This window comes from Gossypium raimondii, chromosome 12 (genome assembly GCF_025698545.1).
Source record: "Gossypium raimondii isolate GPD5lz chromosome 12, ASM2569854v1, whole genome shotgun sequence".
Lineage (NCBI taxonomy): Eukaryota > Viridiplantae > Streptophyta > Magnoliopsida > Malvales > Malvaceae > Gossypium > Gossypium raimondii.
Genome location: NC_068576.1, coordinates 8,408,530 through 8,430,889, shown reverse-complemented (window position 1 = coordinate 8,430,889; position 22,360 = coordinate 8,408,530). Strand labels below are relative to the sequence as shown.

The window sequence follows — 22,360 nt, the reverse complement described above, 5'->3', positions numbered from 1 at the left end:
ACGTGAAAAAATAATGAAACTTTAATCTTCTTACCTTGTTCTCTAACTTTCAAGCCTTAGCTGGATTTCCTCTCTCTTCCAACATGAACATACAATCTCCCTTCTTGAAATCCAAGTTCACTAGTTTGTTGGAGGCTTGATTTTATTAGAAATTTTAATGGAATTTCAAGTATTTCTCTCTTAATTTCAAGCAAAGGACTAAGTTGGAAAAAAAAAACCTATTTTCTCCATGAATGGTAGTGGCGTGAACTTGAGAGAAAGATGGTGAGAATTCTTTTCTTTTTTATCTTTTACTTAATCATTAATTAATCTCAAAATATGTAAAATAATAATAATAATAATAAATATTTTAACCAATAATATTTCTATACCATTCATCCCTAAATATTACACTAAATATTTATCCAAATTAAAAATGACCATTTTGCCCTTCAAATCTACAATTCTATCATTGAATCATTATTCGCTTTTGGAAAAATTTTGATTTAGTCCTTATATTTCTCCACTAATTCAATTCGATCCTTGCTTACCAATTTTTTACAAGGACTTTTGGGTTATTTTCACTTTTGTTCATTCAAATTTTCCTATATTTATATTTTAACCCTTAAATTTAGAATAATTATACTTTAGTCCCAAAAATTTTCACATCTTTATGATTTAGTCCCTGCCATAAATTAATATATCACGACATACTTTTTAATTCAACTTCCTTTTGCATCCATCAACCTTCTCTTTTATCAATTATGTACCTTATTTCATTTTACCGAGAATTTCACTATGTATGATCACAACTTAATACCACTTTTTATAACATAATAATTTTAGAGGTGTTACACTTCCCGAAGAGCAAGTTGATCCAGTTCCAATCCAGGAGAGTTTCACGGATGAGAGCTTATTTAGACTCCAAACATGTTCACCTTTGGTTGCCACTATTCATAGCCTGGTGCCACAGTATGTTGGTATTACTAACTACTTGGCTACATGGGTTTTTTGGGTGCACGCATCCACGCAAGAAAGGTAGAAGATTGTGCATGATGCAAAAAATTATATATTTGGGATGAGCCGTATTTGTTCAAGTAGTGTGGAGATCAGTTAATTTGTTTTTGTGTTGCATAATAAGAAATGTTGAATATTTTAAAAGGATGTCATTATTCTCCATAGTGGGCAAATTTTGGTGACCAAAGTACGAATAAAAAAAATCCTTCAATCAGGTTTTTTCAATCGAAATTAATCAAGGGTGCCCATGCCTTCGTTCAATTATGTAATAAGTGCCAATGGACAGGAAATATATCAAAGCGTTATGAGATGCCCTAAAAGGGTATTTTAGAAGTAGAAGTCTTTGATGTCTAGGGGATTGATTTTATGGGTCCTTTCCCCAATTTTGGTAGTCATTACTATATCTTGCTAGCCATTGGTTATGTGTTAAAATGGGTGGAAGCAATTACTTTACCAGCTAATGATATAAAATCTGTAGTTAAATTTTTAAGGCATAATAATTTCTTTCAGTTTGTAATCCTCGTGCTTTAATTAGTGATGAAGGTTTCCATTTTTGTAGAAAAAAGTTGACCATCGCATTGTCAAAATATAGTGTTTGACATTGTATTGCTATAACATATCATTCGCAAACTAGTGGACAAGCCAAAGCCTCTAATTGAGAAATTAAACAAATTTTGGAGAAAATTGTCAAACATTTATGAAAAGATTGAGCTACGTGATTAGATGACGCATTGTGGGCTTATCGGATAGTATATAAGACTCATTTGGTTATGTCTCCTTATCGAATAGTATATGGCAAGAATTTTTATTTACCAATTGAGTTAGAGAAACGAGATTTTTAAGCTATTTGAGAGCTTAACTTAGATCCGGAGTTGGCTAAGGAAAAATGATTATTTCAATTATAAGAACTTGACGAAATCCAATATTTGGTGTATAACAGTGCTAAGCTATATAAGGAAAAAGCCAAACGTTGGCATGTTGCTTGAGTAAAGGAGAAAATCTTCTCAACGGGACAAAAAGTGTTGCCCCCCCAAATAGGACACTATCGTCAACAAACAATAAGTGTGTCAAAGTCAACCCATTATGGATAGCTTTAAACTAAATTGTGAAGAATTTAAGAAGTAGGGTTTGCTATTAAATTTTTACGTATCAAAGGCTATAAGATAGCCTAGAATACTTAGATAAATTGTCAATTGAGAAAAGTTAATTCATTTGGTAGACTAATTAGTAAGGGACTAAATTGAAAAAATAGTAAAAGTTAGGGTAATTGTGTAATTTCAAAATTTAAAGGGTACTTGATTGTAAAGTGAATTGAACTGAAATATATGCTAATGCATGAATAGTTTTATATTTTATATTAAGAGCCCGTAGATTAATGAGAAAATGGAAATTAATGAATAATCCTTGAACTATTACAAACTTACAATTTAACCTAGGTAAGTTCGTACGGTTAAACTTTAATGTTAAATGTTAAATTTATGATTGGTATTATGTAATTATTCATATCATTTGTTGAAAATAAAATTATTGTTAAAATTAAAAAAAAATTGAATTGAATGTTCAAGGCGAAAGGAACGCAAGATTGAGTACATTCGTTCTGTGTAAAGGAGGAATTGACGGAAAATTACCCAAGTAAACCAGGGTTCAACATTTTTTGCTAACTTCCATGTTTGGTTTTAGTTTAGTTCTTATGAGCTTCAGTTAACTCATATGAGTTTCAATTTAACCCTTCAGGGTTTCAGTTTAGCTCTTTTGAGCTTCAGTTTAACCCTTATAGGTTTCCGTTCAGCTCTAATGAGTTTCCGTTTAACCCTTACGGGTTTCCGTTTAGCACTTATGTGCTTCTGTACAACCTTCGGGCTTCTGTATACAATGTACTCATATCCGTAATATGTTCTCCAATTTGACAAAGGCTGATAAGTGACATATGGAGTATTATTAGAAAACTTAATGATATTATTGATTTTGAGATGAAATAAGTGAAATCATCAATTGAAGTTGTGATTGGCAAGAAATGTGTAATGAACGATATAGTTAAATACATCATTATAGTATGTTCGGTAAGATTTAAGTTTAAAGCCAACGAACTTACTAAGCTACATTTAGCTTACTTGTGTTGTTTAATGTTCTCTGTAGATTTTCGAGTAGTCGGGAGGTCGGATCAACGCATCAAATCATACTATCCAACTTGCCGGTAGATTTTGCTAAACATACTATGTTTTATATGGCATGTATAGGAATTTAAATAGTTGTGTAAACATTAAAATTACATTTGGCTATGTTTCAAATTAACTTATATATGTATGGTTTGTCATGTTTGGTATAAGTGTTGGTATGGGTAATGAATGAATTGGTATAGCATGTTAATATAGTAGTTGCATGTGTGAATTAATTTATGTTCTAGTTTAGATTGTTAGAGTATATGTGATAATATGACCATAATAATGATAGGATTGGTTTTTTTGAAGTTTTTGTTATGGCCTATATGTATGAAATTTGAGATGTGTAGGTTGGAGTCAAGAATGGGTGAGAAAAGAGGCCATAAAATGGCCTATTTTCGTCCACATGGGCAGAGACACGGGCGTGTGTCTCAGCCGTGTGTTGGCACATGAGCATGTGGTTTGATCGTGTGTCCTCAGCACTTTGAAATTTCAAAACGAAATACCCAGGTTTTTACACACGGCCTAGCACACGGGCGTGTGGCTTGGCTGTGTGACCCCTGCACCCTTCACACGGCCTATCACACGGATGTATGGATGGCCGTGTGACCCAAGTCAGAGAGTTCAATGGGTATGGACATGGGTATGGACACGGGTTGGAACACGATCGTGTGCCTCACATCTAATGCCCATATGGCCTAAGACACAGGAGTGTCATCTGGCCATGTGAGCCACATGACTGGCCACACGGGCGTGTGTCCCCTGCTCTTAAGAAAAAAATTTAAGATTTTGAGAAAAATTCCATGAGTATCCAGTTTAGTCCCGATTCACTTCTAAGGTGTATATTGGGCCTCGAGGGCCTATACAAGGGTCAATATGAGTGTTTTATGATTGGTTCCTAATGTGTATATTAAATATTGCGAAACGTTAGTATTTAATCCGTAAAGTTTAGTAATACTCTGTAACCCTGTTTCGGCGACAGATAAGGGTTAGGAGTGTTACATAAGGTGTGGATTAAATGTTTTCAGAATCAAAACAATATTCATGTGATTTATGTAATCCATACACACAACACCATTCAAGATAGGCAAACAAAGGTAGTGATATTAGAACTTAGAAAGGACTAATAATGTTGATAGAACAATGTTGGTAATCCAATTGACCTAGATGCATTTTTAGGGCCCATATGTTTCACAACCTCCTAAACTTCCTTCGGTTGAAAATCAGACAGAAGTGAAAGATTTTGGGCATTAGAAATACAATTGATAACTATACTATATAGGTGAGAAGGGTCACCCACATGATTATTAAAAAATAGATTGGCAAAATACTTAACAACCACCTCTGCAATAGAGCCCTCAGAGTTACACCAAAAATCGTGAGAATTATTAATCCAAGTGATCCAATTTAAGTGCTTACGGACAAAGGCAAACCACAAGAAACAGGCAGAATTAATTCGCCCACCTTGAGCCAATTTGAGTGGGCTCATTATTCCCAGTAAATCTCCTCCCCCTCCACAACCAATCCTAACGCCAATCTAGCATAAAAAATATCAGACATAATCTCATCTAAAAGGTCCCGAGAATACAAATCGTCCAGACTATCTTGCAGACAAGTGTTTTCCGTATTTTGACTAGAAAGATGTCTTTTACTCCATCAAAAGAGACCCTGGCCAACTTCATTAAGATGAGTATGAATTGGAGAGGAAGAGCCACTCCAAATGCATAGTATCTCTTGCTGACAAGAACCCTCCATGACCCAAGTAGCATCAAAACAGAAAGGTTTATGCTCGCCCAAGACATTTGAAAAATTATCCACTAGACTAGTGTCCAATAACAATGGGAAATGATTAGATCCCCAAAAATAGGAGATGAAACAAATGATACCTAGGAAACAAAGACCACCAATTATCATTTACAACACCACTATCAAGACACTCTTTGATCAAAGTGTCCAAAAAAGAACCACGTTCCCAAGTAAACCAGGAGCCAGAAAAACCCAAATTTGACAATCCACAACTGAAAATCGTTTGTCAAAACATTTCCATGTGCCTAACATCCTACAATTGACCCCTAGACTTCTCAAAAGACCATATAATCTCATTAAAATTTCCCATAACCAACCAGGAAAGAGAAGATAGATGTGTCAGACCTGATAGTAAATTCTAAGAAACTTCTCTGTAGTGCACATCCCGTAAATGATGAATTGCTTATCTGAGGTAGAATTAGTAACTTAAAAGCCAAAAAAATCTGAGTGAAGTAGAGTAGCAGTAGGAGCATCCTTCACAACCAAAATCGCAGATAGGATCGAAACAAAACTAGGCTAAAGGGAACAACCAATAGCTGTAGTAGTAATCAAAGCTGCAACAACTGGGACAGGGATGGAAGAAGTAAGTGAAGTAAACACAATAGTTGGTGAGACAATACCAACAAATAGCCTAGACCAAGCAACGATTTATTAGCTACCTGTGAAGAAATAAAATCTTGACCTCGATAGGAATCTGTAGTATTCTAGACATAATGCTTGATTAGGGAAGCCTTTAACCAATTCTATTACTGTAACACCCCTACAGGGAAAGAAATAGATGGCTGAGAAGGGCTACCCCTATTAGTGTGCCCAAGCAATCCACAAAAATAACAAAATAGAGGAAAACACTTGTTCTTTATTTGACCTTGGACAAATTGCTCCCCCGAATGCAACGAGACATAACAAAGAAGTGGTTGGTAAACATCCAATTTATGTCACAAAAAAGAAGAAGAAATTTACCCCAACCTATAGAACACAACTCTTCATCATGTCAAATAAATCGACCAATATGATTTCTCAATCGCATCGCCACACCAAGTGATAAGAATATCAAAGCAAGACCAACCCAAACCCCAAAAAAACAAAGTCAGGAATCATAATCCACCAGCCACAATACAACATCATATTCAACAAGAAGCAAATGATTGTCAAAAGTCCATGGGGCACCCTCGAGCATCTTTGTTCTAACGCCCCAAAATTTTATGTTTTGAATTGTTAGAAATTGTCAAGTGAGTTAATTTGATTCAGTGGTTAAGAGTGTTGCTTGGGTATGTAAGGTTCTGGGTTTGATTCCTTCTCTTTGATTTTTTTCCAATTTTTGTTCTTATCTTTATTTATGTACATTTGACTTAGATTTAAGTTTCGCTCAATTTGTTCCAAAGATGAGCCTACTAGTTCAGTGGTAAAGCTTCAGCTTACCCTTTGGTCTTGGATTCGAATTCTTGTGTGAGCAAAATAAATTTACATTTGCTAATGAATTTGTGTTCGTTATCTTTTGTTAAAGTTGAGGTTTGTGTGATGCATTATTTCGTGTTAATCATTTGAGGTCTTCTAGGTGAAATTCACGAGACAATTAATCCTCTGGCAAGTTAAGACTTGTGGTGGGTGGCTGTTTTCGTTGGGGTAAGTGGTTAAATGTTGCGTTGGGGACTTTTGTTTTTCATGTAGGAACTTCGATCAACGTTTTTGTCAATATTGTTTGTTGAATTTGTGTTCAAATTTGGTAAAAAAATGTGTTAATTAACTCGTGTATACTGTTAATTTAGGTATTGGATTACTCGTTCTTGAAACTACATTGGAATTTTATCAAGTGTGTAACAAAAAACCCGAAAAATAGCGAATGGAAGAAAGCCAAAAATTGGACTATCAATGCCACACGGTCGTGTGACAAGCCGTGTGCCAGACCATGAACCACAAGGTCTGGGTCAATTGGGCAATGTGGGCCACACGGACGTGTGGGTCCAATTTCTAAAATTTTGCCCTAGTGTCATATTTGTCATGCGAATCGAATTTAGCCTTTCCGTAGGGTACATATGGTATAAATATGTCTATAAACCATGATTTTTGATGCTCTGTTTCTGTTAAATGTGACTTATGAAAACATGAAATGTATGTTATATGTAATAGCATGATGTGTTTTATGCAAATATGATTTGAATCTGATGTGTATAACATGTTTGACATACACGCATTTGATATTTTTTTTTTTAATTTTGCATGTGCATTGGGGTGGGATTATGGTTATGGAAGAAGTGTTGGTAGTTTAATTTATCTTCCTTATTTGGTGGCTTAGCCACATATATCTGTTTCTGACGGGTTACTGCGTATTGTTCTGGCACTAGACTGTAAATTTTCTGAAAGTGACACACGATCACTTAGCGGTGTGTGGGGCTAGATGGGTATTTAATACCCTAATTAGTGTGTAGAGATGGTCGGAGATGGTGTGTAGCGGATGTGGGTAGGATTTGAATCTGTATCTAATATGCATCTGTTTCTATATCTGTGTATGAAATATATCTGATTGGTATCTGATTGTATATTTGCTACATTATCTGATGTATCATGTGTGTCTGATTTATTATTTGAAATAAGTTACACACTGAGCTCATAAACTCACTTTCTGTTTGTTTGTTCTCAGGTAATCCACAGACATAGAACGGATCGGTGAAACGGGAGCTTGGTTATTTATATTTATATTACTTTTCTGTTAACTTTGTTCAGATTAAAATCATTTTGTTCGTTTGACTGTTTTTGGACTTTTGGGATTGTTTTTAATTCTGAATTTCATTTTTTGTTTTAAACTGTTTTAACGTTTTTAAATTATATGAACACAATCTACAAAATGTTCGCGGTCCAAAACTTTGTTTAACTAAGAAATTCCGCTGCAAAAGTAAGTGTTTTTTTATAAGTATTTATTCGCAAAATTTAATGAATTAGTTAAGAGAAAGTATTTCCCAAATAAACTGGAATTTTATTTATTAAAAGCTGATGCTATTTATTTTACAAGTCTCAAAATGGTTTCAGGATTTTCAAATGAAAGTGATAACACCTCCAGATTTGGTCATAACATTTAGGCCGAGTTTGGGCTGTTGCATTTGGTAGCTTAGTCTTTTATCTCGAAGAGAGCCAAACTTAAAAGGAACAAGCAAATCGTCTAGAGCTGAAAATTGGATTGGGGAAGGCAACTACCAAAATAATTTCAAAACCGAGATAACTTTCTCGAGGTTAGGGCCTCTCACCTTGTGTAGCTTGCAGACCAGCCAGCAAGATGAATCTAGAGATGCTCCCACATCTCCTTCAAGCACGATTGCAGATGATTCAGTATCAGTGAGACTAAGCCGATGACACTCATCTACTATATTCGCCGCCATAAACTTCAAGGAAATCTGAAAACACAACGGAAGAGCTACCAAAAATTTGAAGAAAAAACCGACCCTAAATGACTAAGAACTGACAGAAACTAATGGAAACTGACAAAAACTAGAAAACAAGACTCAAAAGGAAAACTTAAACCACCACAGACAGACGAAAGAAAAGAAAGAGAGAAAAACAGGGGTGGACTCGAAAGATGATTGAAGCTTTGAACAAGGATGCTTATGCAAATAAAAAAGCGTATAATTGAGCTAGAAAGGCTGTTGATATTAGATGTCTTGTAGTTCACCTTCACTGGCTTGTTTTCTTTTCATGCTTTGTAAAAAAACAAAAAAAAAAAAAAAAAAAAGAAAGTTCTGCATCTCCCAATCCCGAGTTGCCCGTATAATTGTGAACATCTAGTAAAATGTTTCAAGATTTTTGTTTTTGCCATTTTTATTCAAGTGGAACATCAAAATAAGGATACACACAGGTCATAGATTAAATTCAACTTCATTTATTATCACCATCATCTTACAAGTTCCAATAAAATAACATTATTCATCGTATATATTAAAAATTTTAACATAAAAGCTAAAAATAACTTCAAATAATCAAATTGGCCTAATACATTATTTGTAGCTTGAATGTGGTAATTGGTCTCGCATTAAGGTTTGAATTTCTTTTGTTTTGTGTAAATTTGTTCTTTAACTTGGTAACTATTCCCACTTTAGGCATAAACCCATTTTTTATTCAAGTTAATCATTAAACTTATAAATTATTCATATATTGAAACTTGATTATTTTTATCCAAATTAATACGAATCACTGTCAAGTTCAAGCAAAAATTATTAACCAACCAAATTCATTAGTAACAATTAAATTATGACACAATCATAATGTAAGTGAAAAAACTATGTACAAAATTATATTTAGTTAAAAGTTTATATAATAATAAAATAAATATTTGATTAAAATGGTAAGGTTAATAGTTTTAAAGCTGTAGTGTCAAGTAGACTTATTCATGGGCCGGGTTCGGTCCGGGCTCAACTAAAAATGTAAGCCCATTTATTAGGCCCGACCCGAAAAATGGGCTTAAAATTTTGCCCAAGCCCGATTCGGCCCGTCCGTATTAACTTTTTATATAATTTTTAAATATTTCCCAACAAATTGAAAATAAATTTTTAAAAATATGTAAACTTAAATAACACTAAGATAAATGCAACTTAACAAGCAAATGCCTCTAAAATAATAACAAAATTAACAAAAGCCTTTAAAATAATAACAAAATTAATAGTAAAATAAGTTTTATACAATATCTAAACAATAACAACAAAATAGTTGCAACATAATTGTAATAGGGCCCAATCGACCCAGGTCCAAACAAAATTAAAAAACAGTCCAACAATTACAGGCCCAAAACCAACAAGCAGCCCACAACATTTTCAGCAGAAACCCTAAATAATTCAACCCAAACCCTAGCCGCAGTAAGCCCCGCCTCCATCAGACTCCCCAGGCGCCGCATGTCTCGGGCCGTCTCCTCCACGCGCTCCACGACACCTGCAAAAACGTGGGCTCAAAGAATCCGAAGGAGAAAAAACAGCAAAGAATATCAATAACAGATATTGATTTTATTGTTTTTATTTTTTCTTTTCGATTTTTCGGGCTATAAAAGCCTTTGAAAATCTGTAAAAAGGGGGGATCAATACGAGAGCGAATCGATTATTTATTCTTTTAAAAAAAAGGTGATCATTAGATTGTTTTTTATTTTCCTGTTCTTTTTTCTGTTTTGGTTCTATATTGCGAAAAATAAAAAGAATAAAGGGAGGGAGACTTACCTTGGCCCTCGAAAGCTGTTAAGAAGGGTTTAAGAACCCAGATTTGGCACCCCTCCAGCCTCCGATTACGCGGAGTCGCGGTGGAGGGTGATAAGACGGCGGCGCGAGGAGGCTTGGGTATTAAACCCTAGCAGAGCGCCAGAAGGTTTTTTTTTTCCTAAGTTTTTTTCTTCTATTCAGTAATGATTAAAAAGAAAAAGTTCTTTTAAATATTGATTTGAAAACGACGCTGTTTTAGCCCAGTGTGACCCACGCGGTGACCCGACTCGAAGGGGAGGATCCGCGCGTTATTGCCTTGGATGGTATAATTGCGCATGAAGTCCCTGCCCTTTTGCAGTGCATGCCGATCGGACCTTTTGTTTTTTTTTTAAATTTGGGCCGCATCCTTTATCTTTGTTTTGATTGAGTCCCCCGCCGCGCTGCGTTTTAGAAGGACGGGATAATTTCCCTTTTGGTCCTCCGTTGCACGCACGCATTCAAGTGGGTCCCATCTTTTAAATTTTATTCAAAATTTGCCCCATTTTCTCATCTTTAATTCAATTTGATCCATTTTAAAAAAAAACTTTTATTTCATTATTATTATTTTTAATTAAAAACATTTTTAGTATATTATATATTATCATTGTTACTATCACTATATTTGTATTCATTCACATGCATTTTACTTATATAATATATATATGCATTTTCATATAGTATTCACCTATTATTTTTATATACGATATAACATGTATGCATATTTTAATATATATTTTCTAAGTTTTCAAATACGTATATACTTTATACTTACATACTTTTTATATTATTCTACTTTCCTTTTTTTACGTTTATACTTTATATATACATATATATGTTTTATAACATGTGCACGTTTTTTAATATATGTATGTAACTGCTTTTTAATAATCTTTAATAAACATTTTTTTACATGTATGTTGGTAAGTGTGTTTGATGTATGTGTACATATGTTTGTAACTTTACTGTTATATTGTATTTGTATATATATATATTTGCAAATTTTATTCAGATATGTCTGTAAATTAAAGGATCTCAGATCATATTGTACATTAACTTTTTAACATACCCTTTTGAAAATATATTTTGGTTTTAACCATTCATCAAAGTTATTTTCTTGATTTAAAAGTTTTTTTTTTGAATAAAAGCATTTTTGGAAGTTTGGGATTTTCGAGGGAAATTGAGCCCTAACGTATTGGGTTCTGATTTTCTTTGTCAATCTTAAACGACCGAGAATATTCTTTATTCAAAATGCATGAGCACAAAAGTCATTTTTGGGAACTTAACCTGTTGTGCCCTAACGTATTGGGTGTGGCCTGTTACTTTCTCGAAATGAAGATTTTCGCATAAAATAAAAGTGATATTCAAAGTTTGGGGATTATGAGGAATTGTACCCTAACGTATTGAGACTCGATTTCTTTACATGACTTGAACAATTGGTTATCCTTTTGCAATTTTCATCATTCAAGCTTATTTTAAAATCTTTTTAACTTTCGACCCTAAGACATCAAATAGTCAATTTGATACCGATTTTTGGGCGTTACGAGGGTGCTAACCCTTCCTCGTGCGTAACTGACTCCCGAACCTGTTTTCTCAAAATTCGCAGACCAAAATAATTTTTAAGGTGAGCCGATCACACCTTAATAAAGGATCGGCAGCGACTCCGATTTTTATTTTTAAAGTCGACAACTAAAATTTTTGCTTTCAAAAAATGGTTTCGACAGCTTGCCGACTCCGCTGGGGACTTTGAGAGTCGAGCCATAAACTGATTGTATTTGTCTTTGTGTCGAAAATCAAAAGTTTTTTTCCATCTTGCTATGTTGGTGACTTTGCATTTTCATTTTGGCATTGTACCCTTTAAGTGGGAGCGAGAAACTAGTCATTCGTGAGGTTTTCACCTCCGTGCAGGGTAGTAGACCGCTTCCGGGATACATCTGTACCTATGTCTTCGTGAGATTTTCATCTCCGTGCAGCCATAGGGAAATGTATCCCCCTGAACTGAACTTGATCCATATGAGCCTATAATGGGTGAGGATCGAGGAATCTGCTGGTTCGGGTACCTTTACTCTAGAAACTAAACCTCATATAGTGAGCTTTAGGAACTTGACCTAGGTAGAACTATCCCAAAACCCTAGTGGATTCCAGATTAAGTGTTTCTTGCTTTTTCATGTTTGTATTGGATTATATCTCTATATGTGATACTGACTTGGGTTTCTTTTGTTTTGATTGCATGACATCATGATTGCATAGCATTTCATCCTAAAAGGGCGTTAGTTCATATTCGGTTGCTAAATAGAAAGCTTATTATGGAAAAAGGGTTTCTTAATAAGGTGGAAGATAATGCGACTGTCCAAACTTGGTCTGAGACAACACAACAAGAGAAAGATGATAGTTTGGCCGAGGGATATGTGTCAGATTTGTGAGACTTCACTCGTGTTAGTGTGACTCAGAATAGCCTACATGAACTAAAGAAAATTTGGGACCGGTGGAATGATGAGATTAAACAGCTCTTCTACTCTAGCTATGGAGACCTACCTTACTTGCTCGACGTAAAGGTGGATAAGCACCTGTTCCGTGCCTTAGCCCAATTTTGGAACCCTGCTTATAGCTGTTTCACCTTTGGAAGTGTTGATTTAGTGCCTACAGTGGAGGAATACACGGCATTGCTTCGTTGTTCAAAAATTCAAGTGGACAAAGCCTATTCAAGAGCTGCTAATGTTCCAACCTTTTTGAAGAAATTGATGAATATTACGGGGATGAGTGAGCAATGGGTCGCAGCACGAATCAAACAAAAGGGAGATAGTAAGTGTATTCCTTGGAGGAACCTGAAAGATTTAATTCTAGCACACCCGGATACGAGGAAGAGGGTTGATGTCTTCACCTTGGGTATTTACGATTTAGTTGTCTTTCCTAAAGCTTTGGGACATATTGATGAAGCAGTCACTGACCTTTTTGACCGTCTTGACAAGGGGTTACACGGTTCCGATAATTCGCGAAACCTTCAGATCTCGAATGAATGTCAAGAGTAGGTGAGGGTAGATTCATTGGATGCACGCAGCTCCTTTTAGCATGGTTTCACAGTCACTTTTGGAAGGTGGATAAGGTTTCTTATCGGGTTTTTTCTGAAAATTATTCGCCCTTGAAAGAAATAGTGGCATTACCGAGGAAGGATAATATCTCAGAGGAAAAATGGATGGCAACTCTTCAGAATCTTCAAGAGGGGAATATTGAATGGAGAGCTCCTTGGATGCTGTCAGATGAGATCTTATATAGGTGTGGAGATTTTGACTGGGTCCCTTTACTTGGGATTTGGGGGGCTATTGGCTATGCGCCGTTATTGGTACTGAGACAGTATAGGTCAAGGCAGTTCGTACCAACAACCCATGGATTAGCTCAGTGTGAATTCTTGTATAAGTGTGATGGTTACAAGAAGAAGATACGAGAAATTACTAATGCTTGGAGGCAGACTCACCGATTGAAAAGGTTGGCAGTAGGTCCATCAACGACGCCTGAATATATCGAGTGGCTAAATAGAAGGATCAATGATAACATACCTGTACCAGGTTAAGGAGACAGTCAATTTGTAGAAAAGCATGTACATATGGTCCCTTCTGAGCTAGAAATTATAAAGCAAGATTTTGAAAGAAGAAATTCTGAGCTTGAGAAGAAGATAGAGCAAATGGAAGAGGAAGGATAATATCTCAGAGGAAAAATGGATGGCAACTCTTCAGAATCTTCAAGAGGGGAATATTGAATGGAGAGCTCCTTGGATGCTGTCAGATGAGATCTTATATAGGTGTGGAGATTTTGACTGGGTCCCTTTACTTGGGATTTGGGGGGCTATTGGCTATGCGCCGTTATTGGTACTGAGACAGTATAGGTCAAGGCAGTTCGTACCAACAACCCATGGATTAGCTCAGTGTGAATTCTTGTATAAGTGTGATGGTTACAAGAAGAAGATACGAGAAATTACTAATGCTTGGAGGCAGACTCACCGATTGAAAAGGTTGGCAGTAGGTCCATCAACGACGCCTGAATATATCGAGTGGCTAAATAGAAGGATCAATGATAACATACCTGTACCAGGTTAAGGAGACAGTCAATTTGTAGAAAAGCATGTACATATGGTCCCTTCTGAGCTAGAAATTATAAAGCAAGATTTTGAAAGAAGAAATTCTGAGCTTGAGAAGAAGATAGAGCAAATGGAAGAGGAGAAGATGAATTTAAGGTTGGACATAGATGTTCAGAAACTGGAAACCGAAGGCCTGAGAAAAGGGAAGCACAAAGTCGAGGAAGATTTGAATAGCTTGAAGAAGGATTATAAAAGACTACATCTGTCAGTGAGAACTGCCGGATTGGGAAAAACCTCAGAGCAGTGGCGTCAAGAAGTTCAAGAAGAAAAGGTCAAGGCTGATAGGTGGGAAAAGAGATTTCAGGAGGATCAAAAGCAAAATAAGTCATTTGAGAGGAGTTTGTCAGAAAGCCAGAATGAAAGAGATAAACTAAAGGCTAGAGTGGCCGAACTTGAAAAGATTGTCTATCAATACCGAAATCGTAATTCAGTGGTGGAGCTGCAAGCAAGTTTAAGCAGGATCGAGCAAATGAAGAAAACTATAGAGGAATTAGAGATAGCATCGCAGAACTATGAAGCCAGGATTGAGCATCTGGAAGCAAACGAAGATCATCAAAGTGAACAGCTTCAATATCTCCAGGATCAAGTTGCAAGAAGGGATCATATTATGGGAGAAGCTGTGGTTCAGATTCAAGGGGTAGCTGAGCACCTGCAGACTTTGGCAATACAGGCTGATATACTAAGTGTGAAGTACGAATCGGAATTAGATCAGGGGTAGAAGTTGGCATCATTACTTAGGGAGATTAAAATTCTAAGTATTAGGGCAAGACCTTATTTATAGCCATTTTATGTAAAGAAATTTTTTCTCTAGTAAAGTTTTTTGAGTGGAATTGAATTATAATTAACGCCTTTTTTGCATCCACCTCATGCATCGTATCATATGCATTAGCATCGCATTATATGCATTAAAGATCTTTATTAAATCCTAATAAGTCAAAATCATTGCTCAGTTAACCTAGAAACCAACCAACCAACCCAACACCAATACGGCACTCGGGCAAAGACGAAAGATATGGATCAGAGATTAGAAAAGCTCGAACAGTATCAAAAGGAGATGCAGGATCGGCTTCAGCTACAGATGCAGGAGCGGTTAGACAAGATGAAACAAGAGATGTCTGAGAAGATGCGAGAATCCCAAGAAGATATAGTGGCAAAGTTAACCCAACTGATAACCAAGGGAAGTGATAAAGGAAAGGGCCCCATGGCAAATGTCGACGAGGGAAATGATGATAAACCTCTCTATCCTCCAGGTTTCACCCCTCCACATGTGCGAACTCAAGCAGAATACCCGCGTAAGTCAACTGTCACCATCATGCCTCAGCAGTTTCGGGCTGGTATTTCAAACTTCCAAACTGGGCCGGGTTATAATCCTGAAAATAATCCTGTTAACTCTGCCATTCCTGACTTTGATGAAGTGGTTGAGAAGGAAAGAATGAAGGAGGAGTTACCGAAACAGTTAGAGGAAAGGTGTAGGTGGCTCGAGGAGAAGTTCAAGGCGATGGAGGTCACTGAGGGTTATCGAGGCGTTGACGCAAAAGAGCTGAGTTTAGTTCCAGATTTGGTACTCCCTCACAAGTTCAAGATGTCAGAATTCGAGAAGTACAATGGGACGACTTGCCCAGAGGCTCATATCACAATGTTCTGCAGGCGAATGGCTGGATACGTTAACAATGATCAGCTATTAATACACTGTTTCCAAGATAGCCTAGCAGGGGCAGCATCTAAGTGGTACAATCAACTGAGCTGTACCACGATTGGTTCATGGAGGGACTTGGCACAAGCATTCATGAAACAATATAGCCATGTGACAGACATGGCTCCTGATAGAATCACCCTTCAAAACATGGAGAAGAAGCCGAGTGAAAGCTTCAGGCAGTACGCACAGAGATGGAGGGAGGTCGCGGTCTAAGTTCAGCCACCGCTCCTGGAAAAGGAAATGACCATTTTGTTCATTAACACCCTGAAGACACCGTTCATTACACATAAGTTAGGAAGTGCCACAAAAAGCTTTCCTGACATAGTCATGAATGGCGAGATGATTGAGAACGCCATCAGGAGTGGGAAGATCGATGCGGGAGAGAGTAAGAGAAGATCAGCTCCGAAGAGGAAGGAAAACGAGGTGAACAACGCGAGTATGTACAACAAGGGTTACTCGAAGTCAGTAACAGTGAGTCAGCCAGGAAAAGTGGCTGCCAATCAGCAAAGCTTGTCGAGACAAGAGGTCGGTACAAGGCGAAATACTAAGAGGCTCCAATTCACGCCAATTCCTATGTCGTACAAGGAACTATACCGAAACTTATTTGACGCACACGTAGTTTCCCTTTTCTATCTAAAGCCCTTGCAGCCCCTGTATCCCAAATGGTACGATGTGAATGCACAATGCAACTATCATGCGGGGACAACAGGGCATTCCATAGAAAACTGTACGGCCTTTAAGAGGTTGGTAGAAAGGCTCATTGGTATGAGTGTCGTTAAATTTGATGACTCGACCATGGTAGAAAATCTGTTACCGAACCACACTGACAATGGGGTAAATATGATGGGCGAGGACAGAAGAATCAAGACAGACATTGCGGATGTGAAAACTCCTTTGAGATGGGTCTGGAAGGAGATGGTGAAAAGGGGACTAGTCGTCTCAGAAGGAAGCTGTGAAAAGAGGGGGAACTACTGTGAGTTCCACCATGAAGTGGGGCATGAAACTCAAGAGTGTACGGAGTTCAGAGCTATGTTACAAGGCATGATGGATAATAGGAAGATGAAATTCTGTGAAGGGGTTCAAGAGGAGAACCATGTATGCGCGTCAGAGTTGGCATTGGGAGTTCCGAAGGCTAACCATCCTGTGGTTATTATCTCGCGACCTCAAAATAGTGAGGTTGGGGCACGAATAACACCAAAAGTAATCATTCAAAAACCGACTGTGTTTGCATATAAGGATAACAGGAGGGTTCCTTGGAATTACGATTGTAATGTGACAATCCCGGGGAAGGAGGATATAATCAGTAAAGAGGATCAGGATGAAGAAAGGCACTGTGAACAGATGAAAGATCGAGTAGAGCCAATAAGAGAAGAAACTTCAGTTGGAAGGAAGAAGAAGGCGGTCGAGCCTGAATTATTGGTCAATGAACCAATCAAAGAGGAGGAAGCTAGAGAGTTCTTGAAGTTCATAAAGCATAGCGAGTACAGTGTTGTGGAACAGCTGCACAAACAACCAGCTCGCATATCTGTGCTAGCTTTACTCCTGAACTCGGAGGGACATCGAAATGCACTACTGAATGTGCTAAATGAAACTTATGTGGCCGACGATATCTCTGTTAACAAGTTGGATCAACTGGTCGGTAATATAAGCGCTGATAATTTCATCTCCTTTAGCGATGATGAAATACCACCTGGGGGTATGGGATCTACTAGAGCTTTACACATCACTGCAAGGTGTAAATAGTGCATATTACAGGGAGTTCTGGTAGACAACGGGTCGGCACTGAATGTATTGCCTCTATCCACGCTCAATAGGCTACCTATGGATAGTTCACATATGAAGTCGTGCCAGAATGTGGTGAGAGCATTTGATGGCACCGATAGGAAGGTCATGGGAAGAATTGACATACCCTTGTTAATTGGCCTAACTATCTATGAGGTAGACTTCTTGGTTATGGACATCAAGCCTTCTTACAGTTGCCTTTTAGGAAGGCTATGGATTCATTCAGCAGGTGCGGTACCGTCATCGTTACATCAAAAACTGAAGTTGGTGGCACAAGGCCGGGTAGTGATGATAAATGCTGAAGAAGATATCATTGCATCTGTGACCAACGATGCGCCTTATTTGGAAACAAGTGATGATGCAATCGAGTGCTCTTTCTGTTCCTTGGAGTTCGTAAATGCAACATTCATCCGTGAGGGAAACAAGATCCCGATGCCGAGAATATCAAAGACCACAAAGGTGGGTTTGCAATTGACAGTTGGAAAGGGAGCTTTACCGAGAAAGGGATTGGGGAAATATCTTCAGGGCCGAGTTGAGACTCTAGTGTTGAAAGACAAATAGGACCGTTTTGGCTTAGGATACAAGCCAGATGCCAGGCAGAAGAGGATAGAGCAAGAAAAGAAGCGAGAGAGAAGAAGGGCTCGTTTGACAGGTGATGACGTCAAATGGGAACCCATGACCTTTCCTCACCTATCCAAGACTTTTGTATCGGGAAGATTCATCTATCAGGGAATGCTAGGAGTTGGAAATATTAACACGGAGTTAGAAAGTATTCATGCCGTGTATGAAGAAGTGACGGGAGGAAGAACTTTGCCGGATATTCGCCCCTACGAGTCGGGAAGTGCGCTAAATAACTGGACTGCAGAAGAAATACCTGTAGTTTTTAGGATTTCCTCAGAGTAATGTCCAGAACACCCTTATTGCTTTTAGCCTAGAAGTGATAAGGATTCCTTTGTGAAATAGGCTCATGTCCAAATCGTTATTTTAATAAAGTTCATTTTTACAGTCATTTTTGGAATAAATCTTTCTTTCCATAAGAGCAGTTATTTTGAATTTCTCTCGAACTACACTTGCATTTCATTCATGACCATATTGCACCAAACAAATTCCTGAATCCATATTGTTTTTCATAACAGGTCCTACGATATCAATGATACAAATGTCACTCTTACAAATTTAGAGTCTTCTTTTGAACGAAACATGTGTTTAGAGGGATCGCATGATTTTGAGGATGACGAAGACTGTGGTTTGTCTCTTGACTTGTTGAAAATGGTAGAAAGGACTGAGAAGCAAATCCTACATCACAGGGAATCAATAGAAATTGTGAGCTTGGAGGAAGGTAAAGAGGTGAAGATCGGATCGGATATCTCTGCAAAGACAAGACAAGACCTCATCGAATTACTCCGAGAGTTCAAGGGCGTGTTTGCATGGTCATACCAGGATATGCCAGGGTTGAGTACCGACATTGTAGTCCATCGTCTCCTTATAAGAGAAGATTGCAAGCCAGTGCAGTAGAAACTCAGAAGGATGAGGCCTGATATCGTGTTGAAGGTAAAGGAGGAGGTCCAAAAGCAGTTTGATACCGGATTTCTGCAAGAAGTCAAGTATTCTGAGTGGGTGGCTAACATCGTACCAGTTTCAAAGAAAGATGGAAAAGTACGAATGTGTGTGGATTATCGGGATTTGAACAAGGCTAGTCCAAAGGATAATTTCCCATTACCTCACATCGACACATTGGTAGACAATACGGCGAGCTTTTCATTATTTTCCTTCATGGATGGTTTTTCTGGGTATAATCAGATAAAGATGCATCCCGAGGACATGAGAAAGACTACGTTCATTACTTTATTTGGGACGTTTTGTTATAAAGTGATGCCGTTTGGGTTAAAGAATGCGGGAGCGACATACCAAAGAGCCATGGTAGCCTTGTTCCATGATATGATGCATAAGGAGATTGAGGTTTATGTTGACGATATGATCGCGAAATCTAGAACAAAGGAGAAACATGTGCAAGTCTTGAAAAATTTATTCTTAAGATTGAGAAAGTTTCAGCTCAAGCTTAATCCAGCAAAGTGCACTTTTGGGGCCAGGTCAGGAAAATTGCTAGGCTTCATAGTCAGTGAAAAGGGAATCGAGATTGACCCAGACAAAGTCAAGGCAATACAAGACTTACCTCTACCTCGCACTCAGAAAGAGGTTTGAGGTTTCCTCGGAAGACTGAATTACATCGCTAGGTTCATTTCACAACTGACTGAGAAATGTGACCCTATATTTCGTCTTCTGAAGAAACATAATCCTGGTACCTGGGATGAAGAATGCGAAGAAGCTTTTAACAAGGTAAAGCAGTATTTGTCTAATACTCCAGTGTTGTCACCACCTAGCCCAGATAGGTCGCTGATATTGTATCTGACAGTATTTGATAATTCCATGGGGTGTGTGCTAGGCCAACATGATGAAACGGGGAGAAAAGAAAGGGCGATGTATTATCTCAGTAAGAAATTCACTGACTGTGAAATGAGATATTCGCCTATTGAGAAGTTATGTTGTGCCTTAATTTGGGCAACCCGAAGATTAAGGCAGTACATGTTATACCATACGACTTGGCTAATCTCAAAGTTAGACCCGTTAAAGTATATGATGGAGTCAACTGCTTTGAATGGGAGGATGGCCCGATGGTAGATCTTATTGTCTGAATTCGATATTGTCTATGTGAGCCAAAAGGCTGTGAAAGGGAGTGCAATTGCTGACTTTCTAGCTAGTAGAGCTTTGGAGGACTACGAGCCGTTGAGCTTTGATTTCCCAAATGAAGATTTGATGTGTATAGCGGCTATGGAAGAAAATTCACAAGAAGGTTGCAGTTGGAGGCTAAACTTTGATGGAGCCTCGAATGCTATGGGCAATGGAATTGGGGCAGTCCTGGTGTCCCCGAATGGTGATCATTATCCTTTCACTTGCAAATTAGATTTTGATTGTACAAACAACATGGCAGAATACAAAGCATGCATCATGGGTATTCGTGCAGCTATAGAGCGAAGAATCAAATTGCTAGAGGTCTATGGAGATTTAGCATTGGTGATATATCAACTCAGGGGTGAATGGGAAACGAGAGATCCCAAATTAATTAGTTATCGAAAGCTGGTCCTCGAATTGATTAAGGAGTTTGAGGACATCACTTTTTGCTATCTCCCACGAGATGAGAACCAGATGGCTGATGCACTAGCTACTTTAGCCTCCATGATCAAGGTGAACAGACATGAGGATATGAAGCCTATCCAAATGAGTATCTATGAAGACCTGGCTCATTGTTACAATATTGAAGAAGGAGAAATCGATGATAGTCCTTGGTATCAAGATATACTACGATATGTAAAAAATCGTGAGTATCCTGGCCAAGCAACGGAGAATGAAAAGAGAACTCTGAGAAGACTAGCCATTGATTACGCTCTTAGATGGGGAGATCTTATACGAGGAGGAAAAGATCGTGTCTCGTTAAGATGTGTGGACGCTGTGGAAGCAAAGAAAATCCTGGAGGAAGTTCATGAGGGCATCTGTGGAACGCATGTCAGTAGGTTTACAATGGCTAAACAGATTATGAGATTCGGGTATTACTGGTCCACCATGGAAAGGGATTGCATCAATTACTCCAAAAAGTGCCATAAATGTCAAATCTATGGTGATAAAATGCATGCACATCATTTGCCTCTGCATGTCATGACTTCTCCATGGCCTTTCTCCATGTGGGGTATGGATGTCATCGGGCCAATATCGCCGAAGGCTTCAAATGAGCATCGTTTCATATTCGTGGTTATTGATTACTTCACCAAATGGGTAGAAGCTGCTTCGTATGCCAACGTTACAAAGTCATCAGTCAGTAAGTTCTTGAAAAGGGAGATCATATGTCGGTATGGAATGCCTGAAAGAATCATATCCGACAATGCGCTGAACCTAAACAACAGCTCAATAGCAGAAGTCTGCAATCAATTCAAGATCAGACATCACAATTCATCGCCATATCACCCAAAAATGAATGGTGCAGTGGAAGCGCTAATAAAAATATAAAGAAGATTGTGGGGAAGATGACTGAGACCTACAGGGACTGGCACGAGAAACTACCGTTTGCCCTTCTTGCTTATCGAATGTCAATTAGGACCTTCACCGGGGCAATGCCTTTCTCCTTAGTTTATGGCATGGAGGCAGTCTTGCCCATCGAAGTTGAAATTCCTTCTCTTCGGGTTTTGACTGAGCTATAATTGGATGAAGCAGATGGGTTCAATCTCGATACGATCAGTTGAACCTGATAGAGGGAAAAAGGCTAAAGGCTATTTAGCATGGTCAGATGTACCAGAAAAGAATGATGCGAGCCTACAACAGGAAGGTCCGACCCAGAGAATTTCACGAAGGGGCCTGGTGTTGAGAAAAATTCTTCCTCTACAAAAAGATTTTAGGGGGAAATGGATGCCGAATTGGGAAGGTCCTTATGTTGTAAAAAAGGCCTTTTCTGGAGGAGCCCTGATCCTGGCTGAAATGGATGGAAAAAACTTGCCTAATCCAGTAAATTCAGATTCGGTCAAGAGATACTTTACTT

General features: G+C 38.0%; 2 protein-coding genes across 2 annotated transcripts; both read left to right on the top strand.

Annotated features, from left to right (window-relative positions):
* The first annotated feature begins 12,471 nt into the window (after window positions 1-12,471).
* LOC105761948 (uncharacterized) lies at window positions 12,472-13,733 on the top strand. The gene is made up of 3 exons (XM_052625180.1): window positions 12,472-12,584; window positions 12,687-13,190; window positions 13,247-13,733. The coding sequence occupies exons 1-3, from the start codon at window positions 12,472-12,474 to the stop codon at window positions 13,731-13,733; spliced, it is 1,104 nt and encodes a 367-aa protein (XP_052481140.1).
* A 2,587-nt stretch (window positions 13,734-16,320) lies between these two features.
* LOC128035439 (uncharacterized) lies at window positions 16,321-17,736 on the top strand. The gene has a single exon (XM_052625179.1). The coding sequence runs from the start codon at window positions 16,321-16,323 to the stop codon at window positions 17,734-17,736; it is 1,416 nt and encodes a 471-aa protein (XP_052481139.1).
* The last annotated feature ends 4,624 nt before the right edge of the window (window positions 17,737-22,360 follow it).

What these genes read in the sequence shown, in the direction of transcription:
- LOC128035439 (XM_052625179.1), top strand. Translation starts at nt 16,321, where the DNA reads ATGAATGGCGAGATGATTGAGAACGCCATCAGGAGTGGGAAGATCGAT.
- LOC105761948 (XM_052625180.1), top strand. Translation starts at nt 12,472, where the DNA reads ATGGAAAAAGGGTTTCTTAATAAGGTGGAAGATAATGCGACTGTCCAA. An exon ending in GAGGGATATGTGTCAGATTT is followed by an intron (nt 12,585 to 12,686) that starts GTGAGACTTCAC and finishes CTTCTACTCTAG; the next exon opens with CTATGGAGACCTACCTTACT. An exon ending in ATCTCGAATGAATGTCAAGA is followed by an intron (nt 13,191 to 13,246) that starts GTAGGTGAGGGT and finishes ATGGTTTCACAG; the next exon opens with TCACTTTTGGAAGGTGGATA.